The sequence below is a fragment of the Nerophis lumbriciformis genome, linkage group LG27 (assembly GCF_033978685.3).
Source record: "Nerophis lumbriciformis linkage group LG27, RoL_Nlum_v2.1, whole genome shotgun sequence".
Lineage (NCBI taxonomy): Eukaryota > Metazoa > Chordata > Actinopteri > Syngnathiformes > Syngnathidae > Nerophis > Nerophis lumbriciformis.
In genome coordinates, this window is record NC_084574.2 from 33,956,636 (window position 1) to 33,981,537 (window position 24,902).

General features: G+C 41.7%; 1 protein-coding gene across 2 annotated transcripts in view; it reads left to right on the forward strand.

The window, feature by feature from the left end:
- The first annotated feature begins 2,867 nt into the window (after window positions 1-2,867).
- The window catches only part of LOC133624473 (axin-2-like), a 33,616-nt gene continuing 11,581 nt past the window's right edge, over window positions 2,868-24,902 (forward strand). For both annotated transcript variants that reach the window (XR_009818009.2, XM_061988049.2), the window contains exons 1-4: window positions 2,868-2,996; window positions 3,613-4,555; window positions 5,992-6,132; window positions 20,483-20,585. Coding sequence is in view for 1 of the 2 variants with exons in the window: in XM_061988049.2 (XP_061844033.2) it covers window positions 3,726-4,555; window positions 5,992-6,132; window positions 20,483-20,585 (1,074 nt within the window). In the remaining variant the exon portion in view is untranslated. The remainder of the gene's footprint in view (window positions 2,997-3,612; window positions 4,556-5,991; window positions 6,133-20,482; window positions 20,586-24,902) is intronic.

Sequence of the window (24,902 nt, forward strand, 5' to 3'; positions counted from 1 at the left end):
AACTTCTGACTGTACAAGACTGTAAAGGAAAGGAATAACACGTATACTTGTGTAAGAGGACTTTCTTCGATTAAGAATTGTTTACAGTTGAAGTTAAATTTTGTTAGATGCCATAGTCGACTACCAGTCAACTCGATGGCGTTGTCTTTTAAAAGAGCGCTGTAAACAAATTGTGTTGATAGTACTGTATATTGACTGGTCACTAGGCAGTGACGTGCAGTCACTAGAGACAGGTGAGGCAGGGCCTCACCTGCCATCATGGAAAGAAAAAAAATGTAAAAAGAAATGTTTTTTATTAAATTGTTATATGTATCCAGTGATTATACTATAAAGTTATTTTCCATTTAACTTCACCCGTTTTAGATTATTTTTATTTAAAATTGCTGAATTTTCACATTTGCCATTCAAATACTGAGAAGAGACGGTGCGGTGAACAGCAGCCAGTTGAGGCACGTCACTGTGTTGTGCCTCACCATGGATTGCGGACTCGGCTAACTGCTGGTCTGCTCTGCAGTGAGACCGTATTGCTATATGAATTATATTATACATTTCCATAGTTTAGTTAGCTGAGGTATATAATGTACAGTGTATTCTGTCAACAACTGTATGTGTGTAACGTATTTCTTGTGCTGAGCGATCATAAAACGGCTGCAAAAGACGCATAGCTGAGGCTCGCCTCCTGCACGGAAACCCCTGATGGGAGTGTTATATCAACTAAAGCCCACACTTAAACTTTCCACGTGCAAGATTGAAGCTGTTTAAAAAAGTTATTTCATAAGAAGCCAAAAAGTGCAAAAACAATAATGTTCGTGTTGGAGGAGTTGTGAATGACTGCAGGGCCACAACATTAGGTACACCTGCAGACTGCAGGTGTACCTAATTCCCAACTCCTCCAACACGAACATTATTGTTTTTGCACTTTTTGGCTTCTTATTAAATAACTTGTGTAACCTATTTTTATGGGCTTTCCTCTTTGTGATGTTAAGTTCCTGTTATGCGCTGTTATACAGTATATGCCTTGAGGTCCTATTTTGAAGGCGCTAAGAGCGGAAGTGATGTCACGGAGTGGAGCGGAGGTTTTTGAAAGAAGGTAAATAAAGTGGTCCTCGTGTAAACTGGAGCCTCCGTGTTTGTTATTTTGTAGTTTCATACAGTATAGGCGACATTGATAAACCCTCGGTTACACTTTTTTGAATAGATTCAATCTTGCACGTGGAAAGTTTAAGTGAGGGCTTTAGTTGATATAACACTCTCGTCAGGGGGTGCATTAATCCAGCACAACAGCGGCTCATGGACTTATTTTATAAGTAAAGGTAAGACCATAATAACGGTTTTTTTAATTAAATGTGCTTTTTTGTGTGCTGCAGTTTGTATGTGTAAAGTTAAAGTTAAGTTAAAGTACCAATGATTGTCACACACACACTAGGTGTCATGAAATTTGTCCTCTGCATTTGACCCATCCCCTTGATCACCCCCTGGGAGGTGAGGGGAGCAGGGAATGATTTTTGGTGATTTAATAACCCCCAATTCCAACCCTTGATGCTGAGTGCCAAGCAGGGAAGAAAGCTGGTATGAGCTTTTAAACATAACCCGTTAACTGCTGCCAATCAAATGGTGAATAAGATACTCTTTAGGGTTCATATGTTTGTAAATCTGACTGTGATGAAGTCAGTGCCTCACCAGCCATCAACCTCACCGCACGTCACTGTCACTTGGTGTCAGTATAATAACATCAAATTATGTTAATCTAGTAGCTGTAAGGTGATTCTTTAGGATAAGTTTAAAAACATTAAAGTAAACAAAAACAGAGATCTAATTTGCAACTTTTTCCACCTCAGAAAAGGGTTCAACCCTTCTGATAAACGAATAAACATGGCAGATACCGACTCGTTCAGTGAGGTCCTCTGCTCCGGTGCTGTGCCAACAAGATCTTCCAGTATTTGAAGACAACCCTATTGTATGTATAAATAGATATAACAATCAGGACATGGTAAAAAAAGGAAATTCTATAGTGTCTCACTTAACATAGTGTGTGTGTGTGTGTGTGTGTGTGTGTGTGTGTGTGTGTGTGTGTGTGTGTGTGTGTGTGTGTGTGTGTGTGTGTGTGTGTGTGTGTGTGTGTGTGTGCACCTTAATGACTTTACAAATCCACATCTGAACAGAACCAGAAAAGTGCATCAAAATGTAGCTATGTCTCCTTTGTCTCTTTTTGTCCAGTCGCCATGGCTCTCGTCCAGTCAGTCGACGCACGAACGAAGGCAACCTGGCCAATTTAAATCTAAAAATGGCAAACAAACAAATGGCTGATTCGGTTCTCATCGTTTACCTAAAAGAGCTGTTGAAAAAACTCCACTCGGTCTTGAACTCTAGTTTGGAAAGAGCTCTGATGAATTGCTCCTGATTCTTGTCATCATACCAGAGCTGATATTCATGCACCTTACTTGATAATCTTGTACTGGTGCGTGTGAATGTAGGCTGTTGGACTGCTTAACTTTTAACGATTTCGAATCAGACAGACATAAGATGGTAAACTGGAGAGAAAGTGTTCCACAGACCCCCTCTTTCCACGCTTTGATGTGCTGCCGCTGAGCTTTGAAGTTGAGAAATGCGGGCTGTGTTTCTTGTTTGTGGGCGAGCAATACAACGAGATAAGAGGCTTATGTGTCTGTCTATATATGTGTGTCTGCACGTACATGTGGCTCGGATGGGAGAGGGAAAAAAAGTAATATTTCTAGGTCGGCGCGTTTCCTATAGCTTGGGGAAAAGTGGGATGTATTCCACAACTGGAGCCTCCTCCTCTTCGTTTACTTCCTTCAGATTCTGACACCCCAGAGAGCTGCAGAGGGACTGAGCCTGCCTGCCCAGAAGTCAGTTGTTGAACAGAGCACGACACATGTGGTTCAGTTCTTTTCTGGACTACTATCTTAAGAGTGGACGACTGCCATCGGATTTTTTTGACAATGGAATAAAAGTTGAATTGGACAGAACCTGTGATGGTAGGTTACTTTATGCACATTTATTATATTAATTAAGCATTTTCTCTGCACGGTGAATACTTATTTTTTATGGATTTTCAGTATTATCTCATAGAATTCATCCGAAAGTAAGATTTAAGTTTCACAGTAACAATGCTTTTGGTTCTTTGTCGTAATGACAGGCGTTGGCAGCCGCAATGCCACAGCTTTAGTTGCCAAGTCTTTAGGTAATGATCGGTAAACCTCGACTGTACTACTTTGGAAGATCATGTGAAATGTGAGTCTGAAATTATGAAGAAAAAAAGTGTGGGCTCCGAATGCAGAAAAAAATTGTGTGATAAAGCTATAGGATACAGTCAGAATTAAGAGTCTGGACCGATGAGTGTGTAAATCCCATATGCAATCATTTGCATCTGGTGAAGAGTATGGCTTTCATTTAATTACTTTTGAACAATGTTTTTGATGTGACATCACTGCAGGTTGATTAAAGGGGTTTTAGTAGCATTATAAATAGATAAATGAATTGGAAAAGCCTTTCATTTTTCAGTTTCTTTTTAAAGTGACTGTTTACTTGATGTGATTCTTTGAAGTTCAGCGGGATACGGCTTTGATTAGATCAATACTTTGTGTGTTTCAGTGTGAAAAAGAGCTGAGAAGCTCCCCGCTGCTTTTAGAGAGTGAGGAGGATTAAGCCGGAGCTCAGCGGAGAGGCACCGAGGCACTCTCACACGGTCAACCGGAGCCGGAGCCATGAGCAGGGCGCTGACTGAGCACATCGGCAGCAGCTTCTGCGAAGATGCGCCTCGTCCTCCGGTGCCAGGGGAGGAGGGAGAGTCATCACGCTACATCTCCAGCAGGTCTGGAAAAATGAAAGCTCTTAAGGTGAACGATATCCCTGCAACTGCTGCGCTCCCTGGCTCCACACTGCGGAGGAATGAGGACGGATTAGGGGAGCCGGAAGGAAGTGCGTCCCCGGACTCGCCGCTTATCCGGTGGACAAAGTCTTTGCATTTTCTTCTCGGCGATCAGGATGGTGCTCACCTATTCAGGACCTTTTTGGAGCAGGATAATTGTGTGGACACATTGGACTTTTGGTTTGCCTGTAACGGCTTCAGGCAAATGGACTTAAAGGAAACCAAAACACTGCGGGTTGCTAAAGTTATTTTCAAAAGGTACATTGAGAACAACGGCATTGTTGCCAAGCAGCTCAAACCCGCTACCAAGACCTTCATAAGGGATAGCATTAAAAAGCAACAAATAGACTCTGCCATGTTCGACCAGGCACAGACAGAGATCCAATCCAACATGGAAGAGAGCGCTTACCAAATGTTTCTGACTTCTGACATATACCACGAATATGTGCGCACCGGCTGCGAGAATGCAGCTTACATGAATAACGGCGCTTTGGGTAACCTCAAGCTTATGTGTGGATACCTTCCTCCTCTTATGGAGGAAGAGGAGTGGGGCTGTCATGACTTGAAGGCAACAGCTTTAGCTTCGGTTATCGGACTGTCTGCAACATCCCTGAGGGCAACTGCCACCTTCCGGACAGCGGCTGAAGTTCTTGAGAACAGTTGCAGGTAAGAAGAGCAGATTTTTACTTGGAGCATGTGTGTCTTAACAGCATGTTTGCTAATGTTTTCATGAGGTACTTCACTCATGTCAGTTCTTTTAAAGAGAGAGACAGTCCATCAAAGGGTCTCAGAATAACTTATTGTTAACTGTGTGCTCTCCCTGTCTTGCAGTTAGTCAAGGGGTTAGAGGGTGGGGGTGTGCGGAGTACAAAACATGAATGGATCTCCGCCTTTCTTTTCAAGTAAATGCAAGTAGTCCACGGCTGGCTTGCTCAAGTTTCCTGTGTTTTGAAACCGTTCCTTCGGTGCAGGCATGAATTCTAACACAACGATTGCCAGACTGTTACAGTCAAGGGAAATCTGAGTCTCTGTTCTTTTATTTCCATAGAGGTCTTTGAGCTGCTCTTTGTCTGATCCCTCACCTAGAACCTGTTTGTCTTGGGAGACCCTACCAGGGGGCATAGAAGCCCCCGGACAACATAGCTCCTAGGATCATTGGGACACGCAAACTCCCTTTACCACGATAAGGTGGCAGCTCAGAGAGGAGTTTATCGAATCTTATCTTAGTAAGATCATAAAGGAGTGCCAAAACTATGTATTACATTGTTACTCAGGAGAGAGACCACCCTTCTCTCCCTTGAATCAGACCCAATCTCCCCCTTCTCCTGGCCCTCACCATGTCTGTAGGTCAACCAATTTCCATCTCAAACATGTGGAACTAATTTTGGCACTGGACAGATTCTCTGTTCCATTCTTCCCATTTTTTAGATCGCCCCGAAACAGCATCGACTCAGTTCTACAGCTTAAATCCCTACTTTGTGTGCAACTCGATATTTTCTTACTCTGTGTTTGCAATTTGTTGCAAAACATTTTTATAGTTCCTGCTTAGAAAACAAATGTGCCTGTCAGGGACTAAGCATGCCTCGCAAGGAGGGGAACAAGGGGAAGGACAGGAAAGGGGGCCATGAAAGGAAGAAAAGAGTGGGGTGGCAAAAGGCCCAGCTGTGCTAAATACCTGACTCTTTGAGTGGACCTTCCAAAGGTCAGGTTTGTGCTTGGAGCCTACGTCTTAAGTCATGCTGGGGTTCTCCTCTCAGCGCTCCCAGCAGAAGGTATTCTCATAAAGAAAGAGGCCCACCTCCCCCCCCCGCCCCATTCCCTCTTGAAAGCTCAAGTTCCCCCTTCCTCCTCTTCTCATCCACCCCCATCACGACTGGAACTGGAATGCAACACAGCGGGAGAGTAGATACTCACACAGAAATACTTCACAAAGAAGCGAGGCAGATTAAGAATGAGAGCATTCCTAGACCGGGTGAGAATGTAGAAGAGATGGAGTGAATGACAAAAAAAAAAAAGAACAACGGCGTACTCTCTCATGTGGTTGACATATCTCTTGTATACGTCCACAGATGATGTCATTACAAACTCTTGTTGATTTACAGGGTGCACCGTCGAGGAGACAATGCCAGGCCGTATTTTGTCAACTCTGGCTACATTTTTGCCCCCGCCACCAGTGCCAATGATAGTGAGATCTCCAGTGATGCCACCACGGATGATTCTCTGTCCATGACAGACAGTAGTGTGTAAGTGTTTACAGTTTCCAAAAATAATGTTTCTCAAAACATTGCTTGATCACTTTTATTGCTACAGAGTCTCAGGTATCGCAACATTAAAAGGGTTATATTACGGGTTGTTTTTTTTTAACATTTAAAGCACTTTTTTTGTGGTCTACATAACTTTGGTCCATATTGTGCAGAACAGTACGTATGGGTTGTAGTTTTGCTTCATTCCTGTGAGAATCCTGCGCGTGCGACTGAACCATTAAGGCAGTGCTTCTCAAATATGTTATGTTACGCCCCCCCTAGGAAGAATAAAATACTCTCCCACACACACACTCTCCACCGTGACTGTAAGTACTGTATTTTCGGACTGTAAGGCGCACTTAAAATCCTTTCATTTTCTCAAAAATCGACAATGAGGTGAATTACCGTATTTTCCGCACCATAAGCCGCCCTGGGTTAAAAGCCGCGCCTTCAATGAACGGCATCTTTCAAAACTTTGTCCACCTATAAGCCACCCCGTGTTATAAGCCGCATCTAACTGCGCTAAAGGAATGTCAAAAAAACAGTCGGCTAGGTCAGTCAAACTTTAATAATATATTAAAAACCAGCGTGATGTGGGCGCGCATGGAGTCGTATATCAACATGGACGGAGCTGCGTGAAAAAAGCCACCCGGCCTCTTCGCGTAAACTTACCTTAACCACTCGCTCATCTTTTCTTCATCCATCCATCCCTTCGAGTTAGCTTTTATGATGACGCCGGCTGGAAAAGTCTCTTTTGGCAAGGTCTTCCTTTTGAATATCACCATGGGTGGAAGTTTCTGGCCATTAGCATGGCAAGCTAGAACCACAGTGAAGGATGACTTCTCATTCCCTGTGGTGCGAATATTCACCGTACGTGCTCCCGTTGTATCCACAGTGCGGTTCACAGGAATATCAAAAGTCAGTGGAACCTCGTCCATGTTGATAATGTTCTCTGGCCGGATCTTTTTTTTCAGCTATCTTGTTTTTACAATATGCACGGAAAGTAGCCAGCTTTTCTTGAAAGTCTTTAGGCAGTTGCTGTGAAATAGTAGTCCGTGTGCGGATGGAGAGATTGCGTCTTTTCATGAACCGGAAATCTGTCGCTTAGTAGGAGCCATTTTGTGGTCTTTACAGATGTAAACACACAAAAGAAATGAAACGTAATATCCGCACGCTTCTTCTTCTTCTACCGGGGCGGGTGGTTGCTTACAGTAGAAGAAGAAGCGCTTCCTGTTCTATGGGGGCGGGTGCTTACCTTGGCGGTTGCTTGCGTAGAAGAAGAAGCACTTCCTCTTCTACGGGGAAAAAAGATGGCAGCTGTTTACCGTAGTTGCGAGACCGAAACTTTATGAAAATGAATCTTAATATTAATCCATATATAAAGCGCACCGGGTTATAAGCCGCACTGTCAGCTTTTGAGTAAATTTGTGGTTTTTAGGTGCGGCTAATAGTGCGGAAAATACGGTATATTTATATAGCGCTTTTCTCTAGTGACTCAAAGCGCTTTTACATAGTGAAACCCAATATCTAAGTTACATTTAAAGCAGTATGGGTGGCACTGGGAGCAGGTGGGTAAAATGTCTTGCCCAAGGACACAACGGCAGTGACAAGGATGGCGGAAGCGGGGATCGAACCTTGAACCCTCAAGTTGCTGGCACGGCCACTTTACCAACCGAGCTACACTGCCCCACGTGCGCCTTATAACCCGGTGCGCCTAATGTACGGCATAATTCCGGTTGTGCTTCCTGCCCATCGAAGCTTATTTTATTTTGTACATGGTGTAATGATAAGTGTGGCCAGTAGATGGCAGTCACACATAAGAGATACGTGTAGACTGCAAGATGGCACCAGTAAACGACACCAAAACTTTAAATGTTCCATTGAGAATGGAGAACATTACACACGGCGCTCAAAAATTTGTCGAAATGTTTTTAGTACGACTTTGGTAAGCTATGAAGCCGCACCGCTTGATGGATTGCCAGCGCATGAAACATACGGGTATTATAATGGTGTGTGTATAAAGACCGCAAAATGGCACCTATTAGCAGACATTATTATGCAAAACCAACATTCTGGTACCTGCTGATGTGTATTTGGGATCTGCATAAGTCGACGTCGTAGCTTCTTCTTTTTCTCTACCTTGTTATGGGACAGTCACCTTTCCGCTGTTGCCATTTCTAATACAAAGTAGCGTAAAGTTCTTACTTATATTTTGTCAGTAGACCAGCTATCAAAGCACTAAAAACTGTAGTGGGTTTACATAATTCAACCAAGGAACTTTAGTTATTGATTGATTGATTGATTGATTGATTGAGAAGTTTATTGACATCTTTAAGAATTGAATCCATGTAATGCTTTATTAGAGAGTTCCGGTCGGACGGTTATTCACCATTGATGTTGCATTATTGAGTCACGGATGAGAAGATGCTGCTCCGTTATTGATTGAAGTAAAGTCTGAATGTCATTAAAACAGTTAGCTCCATCTTTTGACACTTCTTCCACACCCGTCCTTGCACGCTACACCCTACTATTTGAGAAGGACTGCATTAAGGAGTGGTACTATCCAGGACTCGCTACAGCATGCTCAAACAACCACCAGCAGATAGTACTGCTCAGTAGCCGTACAGGTCAGTGGTGCATTCTTCACGCATTCTTCACTTCAGTTAAAAGTGAAAGATGAGGCAAAAGTACAACCTCATACCTGCCAACTACTCCGGTTTTCCCGTAATTAGTACGGTTTTCATCAACCTATTCCGGGTTACGGTTGCAGTGATAAAAAATACGGTTTTTCATTAATTAAAAATTTTTTTTTTTTTTTAAGTTTTATTCACGAAATCGCGTAACAACAATGACATTCGACCTGCTTCCCGTAACTTCCTATCGAGCCATTCCGCGAGGCTATTTATAGCACCGCTGCCAAGCACGAGGCACCTGTTGCCATTGTTTCCAAACGAGCGAACGATCATGGAATCAGCCGGAGAAAAATCGCATAAGAGTCTTAAACGGAAAAGAAAACTGCAGTCATTCCGTGAAGAATATTCAAAAGCCTATCCGGGAATAATTATCCGTTCCAAAAAGGGTGAAAACTACGCGAATTGCACCTTGTGCAGACAAGATTTTTCGATCGGACACGGAGGAATTAGCGATGTAAAAGACCACGTTGGGACAAAAAAACACAAGTCTAATGCCGTTGCTAGCGATACAAGTGGAAAACTTTCAACGTTTTTCGGATTTTAGCCACAAAAAGGTAATGACACCAATGTTATCTATTGGAATTGTTTAGTACTGTTATACTGTTAAAAGTGTTTGTACTATTTATGCTTTCAAGTCCAAGTTGAAGAAATCTTGTTAAATGTAGACAGCATAACTACCAAAATACAGAAGTATGTCCTTAATATTTTTGCAGTGCTATTTCTGTTGAAAAGTTAAAATGATTACATTAGAGATGTGATGTGCCACTTTTCAAGTGTCTGATGGCTTCAATTAATTTTCATTAATTTTTCATATTTTGAATTCTTTTGAAAGGCTTACAAAAAAACTACATTTGAATTGTAATTCCATGCTATTGACAGGACTATTAATTTTAATGAAGTTAGCTTACCATGTTTACAGTATGATAATTGTGATAGAAATGTGAATTTTAGGCACAGACTATTTTTTACAATTGAACAAGGCAGTAGATTATACAAGCTTGGACAGAAAGTTAATAATGACACCAATTTTTTTTTTTATGGAATTGTTTAGTACTGTTTTACCATTTGTTTACTGTAAAACGTGTTTATACTGTTTATACTTTCAATTAACAAATTGAAGTCTTGTGAAAGGTTGACAGGATAACTGGCATTAACTGTCAAAATAATTTCAAACTATTGAAGTTAGCTTACAGAATACTGTAATATTTTTGTTTTGAAAAGTCACTGTGACTGATAGAAAAGTGATGGTTTTAGCAACATTTTAACCTGTCTGAATGCTAATAATCATTTTGCGTCGGGGGGCGAAGCTTGAACCCCCCACCAGGACTTTGTCCTGGACCTACCGGGGACTGCGGCCCCTGGACCCTGGCTACTAGGTTTTTCTGATTTCAAAAGTTGGCAGGTATGCAACCTTACCTATGGTAGATGTAGTTTTACAGATCATCTTCAAGCCGCTTTTTAACTGTCTCTTCAGAATTCACCATTTTGTGGGCGCTTTATTTGCGTGCCGGAGTCCTCCTCCGGGCCTAGCCCCCTTCGACTGTGTTCCCACCCTGTCAGCCATTATGTAGTTTTTAGGCCTTTTTGGGCCACTGGGGAGATGACTGTGTGTGAAAGCTATTATGTCTGAAGACCTTTTCAAGTTGGTTCTGATGCATTGCAGATGGTAGAGGAGGGCAAATAAGAGATTGTGTTAATGTGGTTTGGGTTTACTGCTTAAAGTTGAAATGTATCTATCCCACCCACCCGTCTGCCACGACTGATCCCCTTTTCTTTAAATTATCTATTACTCTTCCCTTTGAAAAGCTTAAGCAGAGGGGATATAAATGGCCATTTGGCAGACTCATTAAAAAATGTTGGAAACAAATGAAAGGACACTCGCTCACGTGATGGGTCGGCTTCTTGCCACCGGCCTCTGCGGCGTGCTGAGATCATGTGCCTGCAAGGGCTTTACAGAGGATACTCACTGGCCCCGTTTCCACCAAATGTTCAGAAACATTTAGTTCTGCTTTGGAGCATTCACACACATGGTTTTCTACACCAAAATTCATCTATTTATTCAACTTCTTCTTCTTCTCCAAATTTTGGCACGTTCTACCTTCCATGTTTTTCACCCGATTCAAATCGTTCCAACTTCAAACTGTTCAGCCTATTCGGGAATCGCGGGCTTTCCCTTGACAAATTCCAAAAATTCCCAGAACTGCAGGTTTTCCGGGACATTTTTCCCATTCAAAATGAATTTTTCCACATTTTTCGACCGATTCAAACCAGTGTGCATAACTGGTGATTCCATTCTGTGCAAGTCATCAGAGTAATGTAATGACAAAAAAAATGTATATCGTACAATAAGGGTTCAAGCAATGCACAGTTTCCAAAAACAATTTGAAATGTGGACTCGTCAGACCACAGAACACTTTTCAACTTTGCATCAGTCCCTCTTAGATTTCCCTGCGTTTCTGGGTGTTGTTGATAAATGGCTTTTGCTTTGCATAGGAGAGTTTTAACTTGCACTTACAGATGTAGCGACCAACTGTAGTTACTGACAGTGGTTTTCTGAAGTGTTCCTGAGCCCATGTGGTGATATCCATTACACACTGATGTCGCTTTTTGATGCAGTACCGCCTGAGGGATCGAAGTTCACAGGCATTCAAAGTTGGTTTTCGGTCTTTCTCCAGATTCTCTTAACCTTTTGATGATATTATAACCTGCTCAGTGGCCTTGTGGTTAGAGTGTCATACCAAAGACTATAACAATGGGACCCATTACCTCCCTGCTTGGCACTCAGCATCAAGGGTTGGAATTGGGGGTTAAATCGCCAAAATGATTCCCGGGCACGGCCACCGCTGTTGCTCACTGCTCCCCTCACAGGGGGTGAACAAGGGGATGGGTCAAATGCAGAGGTTAATTTCACCACACCTAGTGTGTGTGTGACAATCATTGGTACTTTTACTTTTTAACTTTATATTACGGACCGTAGATGGTGAAATCCCTAAATTCCTTGCAATAGCTCATTGAGAAATGTTGTCCTTAAAGAGTTGGACAATTTGCTCACACATTTGTTCCCAAAGTGGTGACCCTCGCTCCATCCTTGTTTGTGAATGACTGAGCATTTCAAGGAAGCTGCTTTTATACCCAAGCATGGCACCCACCTGTTCCCAATTAGCCTGTTCACCTGTGGGATGCTCCAAATAAGTGTTTGATGAGCATTCCTCAACTTTTTCAGTCTTTTTTGCCATTTGTGCCAGCTTTTGTGAAACATGTTGCAGGCATCAAATTCCAAATAAGCTAATATTTGCAAAAAATAACAAAGTTTAACAGTTTGAACGTTAAATGTCTTTGCAGTCTATTCAATTGAATATAAGTTGTATTCTGTTTTCATTTACGATTTACACAACGTGCCAACTTCACTTATTTTGGATGTTGTGCATATAAGGTAGCTCACTTTGAATTGGTCATTTTAGATGTAGGTAATCTTGAAATTAGCACCCTTTGTCACATTGTGAATGGAGAATTGATTCGAATCAAATACTCACCCCAAGAATCGTAATTAAATTGGTAAAGATTCAAATCCTTGGCAGTTGTGGTGCTATCTACTGGACAAAGTTGTAACTATACACCATTCATTTCAGACAGATTCTTATACGGTAATGTGAATGGGAGCGAAGGTGCGCCAAATCTTCAGAAAACATTTTGCGGCAAGTGAAATAAAATGCTCAAATCATATGTTTGGCACTGCAATCCCCTGGCCAAAGGTTTCTGAGTACTTAGAAAGTACAAACCCCATTTCCATATGAGTTGGGAAATTGTGTTAGATGTAAATTTAAACGGAATACAATGATTTGCAAATCCTTTTCAACCCATATTCAATTGAATGCACTACAAAGACAAGATATTTGATGTTCAAACTCATGAACTCATTTTTTTTTTTTTTTTTGCAAATAATCATTAACTTAGAATTTCATGGCTGCAACAAGTGCCAAAGTAGTTGGGAAAGGGCATGTTCACCACTGTGTTACATCACCTTTTCTTTTAACAATACTCAGTAAATGTTTGGGAACAACATTTTTTAAGCTTCTCAGGTGGAATTCTTTCCCATTCTTGCTTGATGTACAGCTTAAGTTGTTCAACAGTCCGGGGGTCTCCGTTGTGGTATTTTAGGCTTCATAATGCGCCACACATTTTCAATGGGAGACAGGTCTGGACTACAGGCAGGCCAGTCTAGTACCCGCACTCTTTTACTATGAAGCCACGTTGATGTAACACATGGCTTGGCATTGTCTTGCTAAAATTAGCAGGGGCGTCCATGGTAACGTTGCTTGGATGGCAACATATGTTGCTCCATAACCTGTATGTACCTTTCAGCATTAATGGCGCCTTCACAGATGTGTAATTTACCCATGTCTTGGGCAGTAATACACCCCCATACCATCACAGATGCTGGCTTTTCAACTTTGCGCCTATAACAATCCGGATGGTTCTTTTCCTCTTTGGTCCGGAGGACACAACGTCCACAGTTTCCAAAAACAATTTGAAATGTGGACTCGTCAGACCACAGAATACTTTTCCACTTTGTATCAGTCCATCTTAGATGAGCTCAGGCCCAGCGAAGCCGACTGCGTTTCTGGGTGTTGTTGATAAGCGGTTTTCGCCTTGCATAGGACAGTTTTAACTCGCACTTACAGATGTAGCGACCAACTGTAGTTACTGACAGTGGGTTTCTGAAGTGTTCCTGAGCCCAGTGGTGATATCCTTTACACACTGATGTCGCTTGTTGATGCAGTACAGCCTGGGGGATCGAAGGTCACGGGCTTAGCTGCTTACGTGCAGTGATTTCTCCAGATTCTCTGAACCCTTTGATGATATTACGGACCGAAGATGGTGAAATCCCTAAATTCCTTGCAATAGCTGGTTGAGAAAGGTTTTTCTTAAACTGTTCAACAATTTGCTCACGCATTAGTTGACAAAGTGGTGACCCTCGCCCCATCCTTGTTTGTGAATGACTGAGCATTTCATGGAAGCTGCTTTCATACCCAATCATGGCACCCACCTGTTCCCAATTTGCCTGTTCACCTGTGGGATGTTCCAAATAAGTGTTTGATGAGCATTCCTCAACTTTATCAGTATTTATTGCCACCTTTCCCAACTTCTTTGTCACATGTTGCTGGTATCAAATTCTAAAGTTAATGATTATTTGCAAAAAAAATATTTTTTATCAGTTTGAACATCAAATATGTTGTCTGTGTAGCATATTCAACTGAATGTGGGTTGAAAATGATTTGCAAATCATTGTATTCCGTTTATATTTACATCTAACACAATTTCCCAACTCATATGGAAATGGGTTTGTAAGAAAAATGTCCAGAAAGGCTTACAGTTCCCATTGTCAGTTTGATGACAACGTTCCAGGGTAAAGTTGCAGAAAAGGCTATTGATAGATCCTAGGATAGAAAAAACTCCCCCCATGCACGGACTGAGGCGCCCCCCAAAATCCCTTCCACCCAGACCCAGTCCCCTCTTTCACCTTCCAAGGCAGAATTGGCGAGGCTCAAAGTGTGAGGCAGTGAGAAAATAAAGTGCACGGAGTATAAAGGGTTTAACTGAATCGCTTTCAGCCTATTGTTAGCTGAGGGGGTCTTAGGGGGATAAGAGGGTGGCTGGCTGCTTTGAAAATGACTTGCACACTGAATAGAAAAGATCTCGACAAAACCATAAAGAGTCTGTTTTCTCCTTCAAAACCTCCTCCAAGCATCGAGCTATCAAACGGTTCACCAGATCGCAGACAGTTTAGGTTGATGAAATCATCGCGTTTTTCTGACAAGATTGCGTTTCTCGTCTTATTTCAGGCTGATTAGCTTTATTTTACTTCCTAACCATGTTTTTTTTTTCTTTGCCGTGATGAAGGATGCCTTGTAGTCTCAGGCCCCTTCTACACTTAAGGTTATCCAGGGTAAATCCCACTTTGAGAAGTGTATTGGCATCTTAAAGAATTGATATACACTATGTACATGATACTATGTACTGTACATGACTATGCACATGTTGACTCCAAGAGTGTGCAAAACAGAATGAGAAAATATATATTCACTATAACCACATATAAATATATATACACTATAACCACATATAAATATATATAGACTATAACCACATATAAACCTGTTTGATGCTTCAAACAGTTGCTGGGGATCAATTTTGGTTCAGATCTGGTAGAGGTTGAGCTGAGCCATGATTTTATGGCAGTTTTAAAATTCAGTAGGGAAGTTTGAATTTCAAGGTCTGTTGGTAGTGCATTCCACTGTGTGGTGGCAACATAATAGAATGCATTTTTTCCCATGAGAGTCTTGAATTTGGGGTAGTGATGGGATCGGCAGTTCTTTTGACTGTACTGAATCACTAGAATCAGTTCCTTAAATTGAGTCGTTCAAAAAATTTGTTCACCGAACCCCCTCCACCCCCCCACCCCCCCACCCCCCCCCCCAAAAAAATAGGAGGGGGGCGTGTGTAGTACAGTACTATGCAGACATTCGCGGGAGAAGCAGCAGATAGGGTGAACGCGAGTCCCTACACAGCTCTGTGCATGCAGTACACCAGGCAGTGAGCGACTGACACAGCGCCACAGTCAGCACAGTTCAGTACGTGAACCTGAATCACTTCTGCAGCAGCAGTTCTGTGTGCAGGTCGGCGAATCATGAGTCAGTCAGTAACAGCTTCCCCAGCAGCAGATCTCGGTCTGTGTCGGTTCGCGAACGACACAAGCCCTCAGCACCCAATGAACGACGCGCACAGTGACTGAACGAGAGCCTCAATGTGACGTCCTCTTCCGTGACACAGTCAGTTCTCTGTGTCAGTAGGTTCGCGAGTCCTGATTCTGTCGTTCACTGAATCATGTCGCTAATCCACGGTGAACGAATCGTTCGCTCAGTCCCTCCCCCCGCCCCCATGATGAGTAGCTGGCTGCGTCGTTCGCCGACGTCAAGGGTTCAGTGAGTCACAGAATGCGCCAGTTCCACTCATACCGGCATGGTTGCGGCTAAACTCAACTGAACTGAGAAAGGAACGAATCAGTTCATGAAGTGATTCGGTTCAGTACGTTCACTCAAAAGATTCGTTTGTTCGAACGAATCGTTCGCGAACGACACAACATTAATTTGGGGGGGGCGTGGTCTGATGTACTTCCTCTCGTGTAGTACCTGTGAGCATCACTTACTCTGGTGAAATAGTTCGACGGGTACTTGGGGACAGTTTCTCTGAGTATTTTGAATACCAGGCAGATTGTGATTTGGCGTACCCTTTCCTCTACTTTAAGGAATCCCATTTTGGTAAAGTGGGCTTGAGTTACGTGAGTCCTGTATGGGAAGTCTCACCAGCTTGTTTTTGGAAGCCACTAAGTTTTTAGTGGCTTGGGGATACTGATGAACGGTGAGGTGCAGGCGTAGTCAAAATGACACTGTATGAGGGCACCGTCATGGGTCTTAAGTGTATCCCTGTTGATAAACGCAGAAATCCTGCCCAAGAATCTAGTTTTATTATTGATCTTGGTGATTGCTTTTAATGCCATTTTTTCACCCGAAGAGTGTTGTCCAATATACAACCTAGGTAAATGACCTTTGTCTTTGCTGGTGATTATGGTATCACCTGCTTTAATCGTAAAGCCCGGGGATTTACCTAGGTTGTTAAACTTATCCTTGTCCACACACACACACAATGGTTGTTTAAGACCCCCTCACCCCTCCCATGCGCTTGAAAATGCGCACGTCACAGTCACCTCTAGTGTTGCTTTGTGTGCAAGTTCTTAAATTTAACTTATCTGAACAATATTCAATGTTGTGGTATTTCAATGAACTGGAATCCAGTGTGCTGTGGGGCCCTATTGTAGTGAATCACACCTGAGCCAGCATAAATTAATCAAATCTTTATCGGACTTGTTAAAAGTAAACAATGTGATAAAGAACATTTTACATCAATCAAATTCGAGGTCTAGATATCTGGTCAGGACACTCCTCACTCCTTTGCCTTCACCTTCATTGTCCATTAGTTTTTGGTGGCTTCATATACTCTGGACCTAGACGTTGAGTCCGCGACATACATGGCGGACAATAACTGATACGGTCTGCTTTGCCAGTCCAAAAGCATTTGCCGTTTTCCGTAGTCTTCCCTCTACGGCCAGGTAATACAAAGCACATGCTACCTTTTTTATCACATCCACGGGAGCCCGCATTCTCGTTGTCTGTCCTTTGACAAATGGACAAAGTTTTTCGCTAAGTAGAATCACAGCTGACCTGGACATTGGAAAGTTCTCTTGCCTTCTGAGAAGTGTTGTATCCCAAATAGCTGCAATCGCTTTCTCTTAAGGTATTCATGTCTGGATGACTCGCTTCCATATTTCCAGTGGTTAGCTCCGAGTTACGAAACCGCTTTATTATGGAGCTGTCTGTGCCGCGGTCTTTCTGCCGTCACTTCCTTTCCGAACTCAGTTAGTAAACGATCAATGAGTCCATACAAAGCTAAGAGCCGGAGATTCAAGAAATACACGGCGCACTTACCCGTGTAAAAAATGTCAGAGGAGGGTGACCTTAAACGATAGTTTCGTGTGGCTGAAACGGGGCTTTGGCTAAATAATTATTTGTTTAAGGGGTTATCCGGCTTAGTGTAGACATAGCCTCAGGTACACAGTTCAAGTTCCATCCATCCTGGTAGACAGCACTCTACCACCTTTCATTATTGGCGAATAATGCCAGTCAGACTACAATACCCAACAAATTTAATTTAAAAAAAATGTCTATACAGTTTGCAGAGTTCAATGTGACAATGTTACTTTAATCATTCTCACAAAGGTCCGAGACAGAGATCGCTCCTGTCCTTGTCCTTGACTGCCGTTTCTTTTGTCTAGCCATGCAAAAGGATTTCAATAATGGACAAAACGCAGATTTTGCCTCTTTCAGGGAACAATTTGATGAATGTTTCCTTTCTAAAGTGGTGTAAAGGCGCTGTGAAAATGTTAACCTCATTTCCCAGATAAGGAAGATGAGGGGATTTTGTGGTGTGTGTGTGTGTGTGTGTGTGTGTGTGTGTGTGTGTGTGTGTGTGTGTGTGTGTGTGTGTGTGTGTGTGTGTGTGTGTGTGTGTGTGTGTGCGTGTGTGTGTGTGGGTGTGTTTCTTATGTCTTATTTATAAATGTACTTAGACGCTGGGGAATGTTGCTCCACCAACTTCAAACATTACCTTATCTTACAAACCAGCTTTTTGATGTTGCTCAGATCAGAGGCTCCCAGCAAAGCGCTTGCCAAACGAGTGCATATGTGCATGAGTGTGAGATTTCAAAGCGCCAACAGAAAAAGTCGCATTTGGGCTAGGTCATACACTTCTGAGCGGCCAAAACGGCAAAGATAATTGGCCCGTGGTAACTGGCAACTGACTCAAAAGACTCAAAGGACACAAAACCGGAGAAAAGACGACTCCCGTGATTATCAGGACACAAGAAAGTGTTACTCACAACTTGTTGTATCAGTCATGAAAAATAGTTAGTTAGTTAATATTATTCAGCTTTTTTAGAAGTACTGTCAAACAGTGACGTGCGGTGAGGTTCATGACTGGTGAGGCACTGACTTCATCACAGTCAGATTTACAAACATATGAACCCTAAAGAGTATCTTATTCACCATTTGATTGGCAGCAGTTAACGGGTTATGTTTAAAAGCTCATACCAGCATTCTTCCCTGCTTGGCGCTCAGCATCAAGGGTTGGAATTGGGGGTTAAATCACCAAAAATGATTCCCGGGCACGGCGCCGCTCCTGCCCACTGCTCCCCTCACCTCCCAGGGGGTGATCAAGGGGATGGGTCAAAAGCAGAGGACAAATTTCACCACACCTAGTGTGTGTGACAATCATTGGTACTTTAACTTAACTTTAACTTTACACATACAAACTGTAGCACACAAAAAAGCACATTTAATTAAAAAAAAACGTTATTATGGTCTTACCTTTACTTATAAATGAAGTCCATGCGCAGCTCCTTTTGCACAAAAGCATCGATAACTTGTTTATAGAAGTCTTCCTTATCTTTCTTCGGTTTTAAAAGTCTCGATGGAGATCTTCCTTTAAGTATTACCTCCTGCTTTGATTGAAAGTCCAGTTTAGAAAACTGTTTTATTTTAGATATGTAATCCTCCATGTTAATAGTCAAGGCAAGAGGAAAAAATAAACAATCGCTGCTAACTGTTGCTGCTTGTTGTCACTTCTTCTGCAGCCGTGTAGTCGCAAGAATGATCTCTGGGATCACTAGCGCCCTCTACCACCAGGAGGCGGGATTACTGCGAGCCTCACACAGTGCGTCTTTGCAGCAGTTTTATGATTGCTCAGCACAAGAAATACGTTACACACATACAGTTGTTGACAAAATACACTGTACATTATATACCTCAGCTAACTAAACTATGGAAATGTATAATATAATTCATATAGCAATACGGTCTTACTGCACAGCAGGCCAGCAGTTAGCCGAGTCATTGCGCAATCCATGGTGAGGCTCAACTCAGTGACGTGCCTCAACTGGCTGCTGATCACCGCAAGTCTCTTCTCAGTATTTGAACGGCAAATGTGAAAATTCAGCGATTTTGAATAAAAATAATCTAAAACTGGTGAAGTTAAATGGAAAATAACTTTATAGTATAATCACTGGATACATATAACAATTTTTTATTTTTTTTTATTTTTACATTTTTTTTCTTTCCATGATGGCACGTGAGGCGCCGCCTCACCTGCCTCCCCTGACTGCACGTCACTGCTGTCAAAGTTGATGAGGACTAACATGAAGTCAACAGTTGAGTAGCATATCTAACACATTGTTACCTTCTGACATGTCTGTTGTAGCTTCCTGGGAGGGTGTTCAAACGTCACTTTGTTGATACAGTGTTACAGTACCACTTCAAGTTCATATGTGAGTCAAGGCAGGTGGCCAAATACTTTTGGCAATGTAGTGTATAAAGTAGTGTAAAGTTCTTACTTATATCTGTCTGTAAACTCGTCATGAAAGCGCTAAAACATACCGTTGTTGTGAGTTTAAATGATTCACCCAAGGAACTTTAGTTATTAGAGAGTTCCGGTCGGACGTTTTTTCACGGGACACATTTCTGTATTGCACTCGTGAGCCACGGATGAGGAGATGCTGCTCTGTTATTGATTGAAGTAAAGTCTGAATGTCATTAAAACAGTTAGCTCCATCTTTTGACACTTCTTCCACACCCGTCCTTGCACGCAACACCGCTACAACAAAGATGACGGGGAGAAGACGCTGCCGAAGGTGAGCCCCGTAAATAAGAGCGCCCACAAAACGGCGCATTCTGAAGAGACTGTCAGAAAGCGGCTTGAAGATGATCTGTAAAACATCATCTATGCAACATTTTGACCAAAGACCCACCATCACATTTTTATGTAGACCACAAGGAAGTGTTTTACATTTAGAAAAAAAATACAAAATATGACCCCTTTAATGCGCCTTATAATCCGATGCGCCCTATGGTCCGGAAAATACAGTATTCAAAATTGGGCAAATGGGGCTAAGGTACATCACAGAATCAAAATGAGTCAAATTTGATTTGGTTTAGTTTGAAAGTAAATACTGATGTATTCATTTAATTGTTTTTTTTTGTGCTTTACAGAGATGGAATACCTCCTTATAAGCTGAGCTACAAGAAGAATATCCAGCGAGAGATGAATCGCAGTGTCAAGATCAATGGACAGGTTACACTTCCCCACTTTCCTGTAAGTCTTAAGGCTCTGTCCACACGGAAATGTTTTCAGGAAATCCGCTAACATTTTTGACCGTTTCAGCCTTGCGTTCACTTGGCGTTAGTGTTTTAGAGGTCCAAATTAGGCTTTTTTTTTTTTCTTTCTCACACAATCAATCAATGTCAATGTTTATTTATATAGCCCTAAATCACAAGTGTCTCAAAGGGCTGCACAAGCCACAACGACATCCTCGGTATAGCCCACATAAGGGCAAGGAAAAACTCACCCCAGTGGGACGTCGATGTGAATGACTATGAGAAACCTTGGAGAGGACCGCATATGTGGGTAACCCCCCCCCTCTAGGGAGACCGAATGCAATGGATGTCGAGTGGGTCTAACATAATATTGTGAGAGTCCAGTCCATAGTGGATCCAGCATAACAGTAAGAGTCCAGTCCACAGTGGGGTCAGCAGGAAACCATCCCGAGCGGAGACGGGTCAGCAGCGCAGAGATGTTCCCAACCAATATACAGGCGAGCGGTCCACCCCGGGTCCCGACCCCGGACAGCCAGCACCCCATCCATGGCCACCGGATCTGTGTGTCTTCCCCTCCACAAGGGATAGGGGGGAGCAGAGGAGAAAAGAAAAGAAACGGCAGATCAACTGGTCTAAAAAAAGGGGGGCTATTCAAAGGCTAGAGTATACAAATGAGTTTTGAGATGGGACTTAAATGTTTCTACTGAGGTAGCATCTCTAATTGTTACCGGGAGGGCATTCCATAGTGCTGGAGCCCGAATAGAAAACGCTCTACAGCCCGCAGACTTTTTTTGGGCTCTGGGAATCACTAATAAGCCGGAGTTCTTTGAACGCAGATTTCTTGCCGGGACATATGGTACAATACAATCGGTAAGATAGGCTGGAGCTAGACCGTGTAGTATTTTATACGTAAGTAGTAAAACCTTAAAGTCGCATCTTAAGTGCACCGGAAGCCAGTGCAGGTGAGCCAGTATAGGCGTAATATGATCAAACTTTCTTGTTCTTGTCAAAAGTCTAGCAGCCGCATTTTGTACCAACTTTAATCTTTTAATGCTAGACATAGGGAGACCCGAAAATAATACGTTACAGTAATCGAGACGAGACATAACGAACGCATGAATAATGATCTCAGCGTCGCTAGTGGACAAAATAGAACGAATTTTAGCGATATTACGGAGATGAAAGAAGGCCGTTTTAGTAACACTCTTAATGTGTGACTCAAAGGAGAGAGTTGGGTCGAAGATAATACCCAGATTCTTTACTGAGTCGCTTTGTGTAATTGTTTGGTTGTCAAATGTTAAGGTGGTATTATCAAATAAATGTCGGTGTTTAGCAGGACCGATAATCAGCATTTCCGTTTTCTTAGTGTTGAGTTGCCTTTCTCCACACTGCAGGCTTGTGTTAATGCGACATAAAATTCATGATTTTATTCTGACTTCTACTGGTCAATCAATCAGCACGTTTCCACGCATCAAATCAGTTAGATTTCTCAAATGATTATTTTCTTCCTATGTGAAGTCCCAGTTGACATGCTCTGTTGGCTATACGCTATGTGCCTCCCTTACACTAGGGGGCGACTGTGGTCATTTCAGCTCATTGAGCTATGTGGGATTGTGGGTAGTGGAAGACAATGCTACATACACTATACTATACTACAGTAGGAAGGGGATTCATATAGCCCCATTTGTCGCGATTCACCTGACATATAAAACGTGACGAATTGCAGGGGTGCACTATCCACTTAAGCCACCAGACGGCAGTAGAGTATTGAATATATTAAAATGTGTTTTGTGGCAAATTAAACTTTGACCACAGCGTCAGTTGCTATGTAGACTGCATTGCAAAATGATTAACCTCTCACCTTTCTCTGAATGGGGCCGTATGAATCTCTTCCCTACTGTATAACTTTTCACAGCCATTTGGTGTTGCACAAAACCCAAAACCAGTGAAGTTGACATGCTGTGTAAATAGTAAATAAAAACAATGATCTGCAAATCCTTTTCAACTTATAATCAATCGAATAGACTGCAAAGACAAGATATTTAATGTTGGAACTGAGAAACTTAATTTTGTTTTGCAACTAATCATCAACTAAGAATATAATGGCAGCAACACATTGCAAAAAAGTTGGCAAAGGGGCATTTTTACCACCGTATTACATGGCCTTTCCTTTTAACAACACTCAGTAAATGTTTGGGAAATGAGGAGACCAATTTTTGAAGATTTTCAGGTGGAATTCCTTCCCATTCTTGCTTGATGTACAGCTTAAGTTGTTCAACAGTCCGGGGGTCTCCGTTGTGGTATTTTAGGCTTCATAATGTGTCACACATTTCCAATGGGAGACAGGTCTGGACTACAGGCAGACCAGTCTAGTACCCGTACTCTGGTACTGCAAAGCCACGCTGTTGTAACACATGGCTTGGCATTCCCTTACTGAAATAAGCAGGGGCGTCCATGATAACGTTGCTTGGATGGCACCATATGTTGCTCCAAAACCTGTATGTACCTTTCAGCATTAATGGTGTCTTCACAGATGTGTAAGTTACCCTTGTCTTGGGCACTAATACACCCCCATACCACCACAGATGCTGACTTTTGAACTTTGCGTCTAGAACAATCCGGATGGTTCTTTTCCTCTTTATTACGGAGGACACAATGTCCACAGTTTCCAAAAATTGAAATTTGAAATGTGGACTCGTCAGACCACAGAACACTTTTCCACTTTGCATCAGTCCATCTTAGATGAGCTCGGGCCCAGCGAAGCCGACTGCGTTTCTGGGTGTTGTTGATGAATGGCTTTTGCTTTGCATAGTAGAGTTTTAACTTGCACTTACAGATGTAGCGACCAACTGTAGTTACTGACAGTGGTTTTCTGAAGTGTTCCTGAGCCCAACACATTCATGTTGCTTTTTGATGCAGTATCGCAGGAGAGATAGAAGGTCCGTAACATAATCGCTTACGTGCAGTGATTTTTCCAGATTCTTTGAACATTTTGATGATATTACGGACTGTAGATGGTGAAATCCCTAAATTCCTTGCAATAGCTCGTTGAGAAATTCTGTACTTAAACTGTTGGACAATTTGCTCACACATTTGTTCACAAAGTGGTGACCCTCGCCCCATCCTTGTTTGTGAATGACTGAGCATTTCATGGAAGCTGCTTTTATACCCAATCATGTTCACCTGTGGGATGTTCCAAATAAGGGTTTGATGAGCATTCCTCAACTTTCTCAGTCGTTTTACCACTTGTGCTAGCTTTTTTGAAACATGTTGCAGGCATCAAATTCCAAATGAGCTAATATTTGCAAAAAATAAGAAAAGTTTTCCAGTTCAAACATTAAGTATCTTGTCTTTGCAGTCTTTTCAATTGAATATAAGTTGAAAAGGATTTGCAAATCATTGTATTCTGTTTTTATTTACCATTTACACAACGTGCCAACTTCACTGGTTTTGGGTATTGTATATTATATAGTCCTACATCATTGAATTATGATGGCTGTGTTCTGTAATCAAAAATTTGTATATAAATGTATATATATATATATATATATATATATATATATATATATATATATATATATATATATATATATATATATATATATATATATATATATATATATATATATATATATATATATATATATATATATATATATATATATATATATATATATATATTGTCTTTTTAATCCGTTTTGTCATTTAACCTCAATTAACATTGATGTTCATCAACATTTAACATTGTCACATTATCGATGGGAAAATTCATTTTTAGACGGTATGATTGGCCTGAGCGGCTAGGAGACACCGAGAGTAACAAGCGGTAGAAAATGGATTAGAAAGGAAAGATAAAAAAAAAATAAAAAAATAAAAACCGGGCCGTAGTTTGGGGACCCCTGGTTTACAGTAAAAAAATATGGTTGCACCCACTTTTACTTATTTTCATTAGAAAATACAATTTACCATTTATAGCATTTTGTTTCAGCTACATACTGTATATAATATGCATTATATATTTTATCCTACATATTATCTACATTATCCAAACATAACTTACATCATCATTTCAATCACTGTAACTCCCATTATGTTAGAATTTTTTAATATTCAAAGGAACACCTTTGTTGCTACTTTGTTGCTTTCCTTTGACAAACCAAACAGTCCAGTTGCGATCGATTGAATGACCTGAGAAAAAAATTACCTGGATGAGTGAAAACATCCATAATACTGGTATAGTATCGCGGTACTAATGAATCAAAAACGGTACTATACTGTGTTTGAAAAGTACTGGGCATGACCAGGCCCGGCCCTA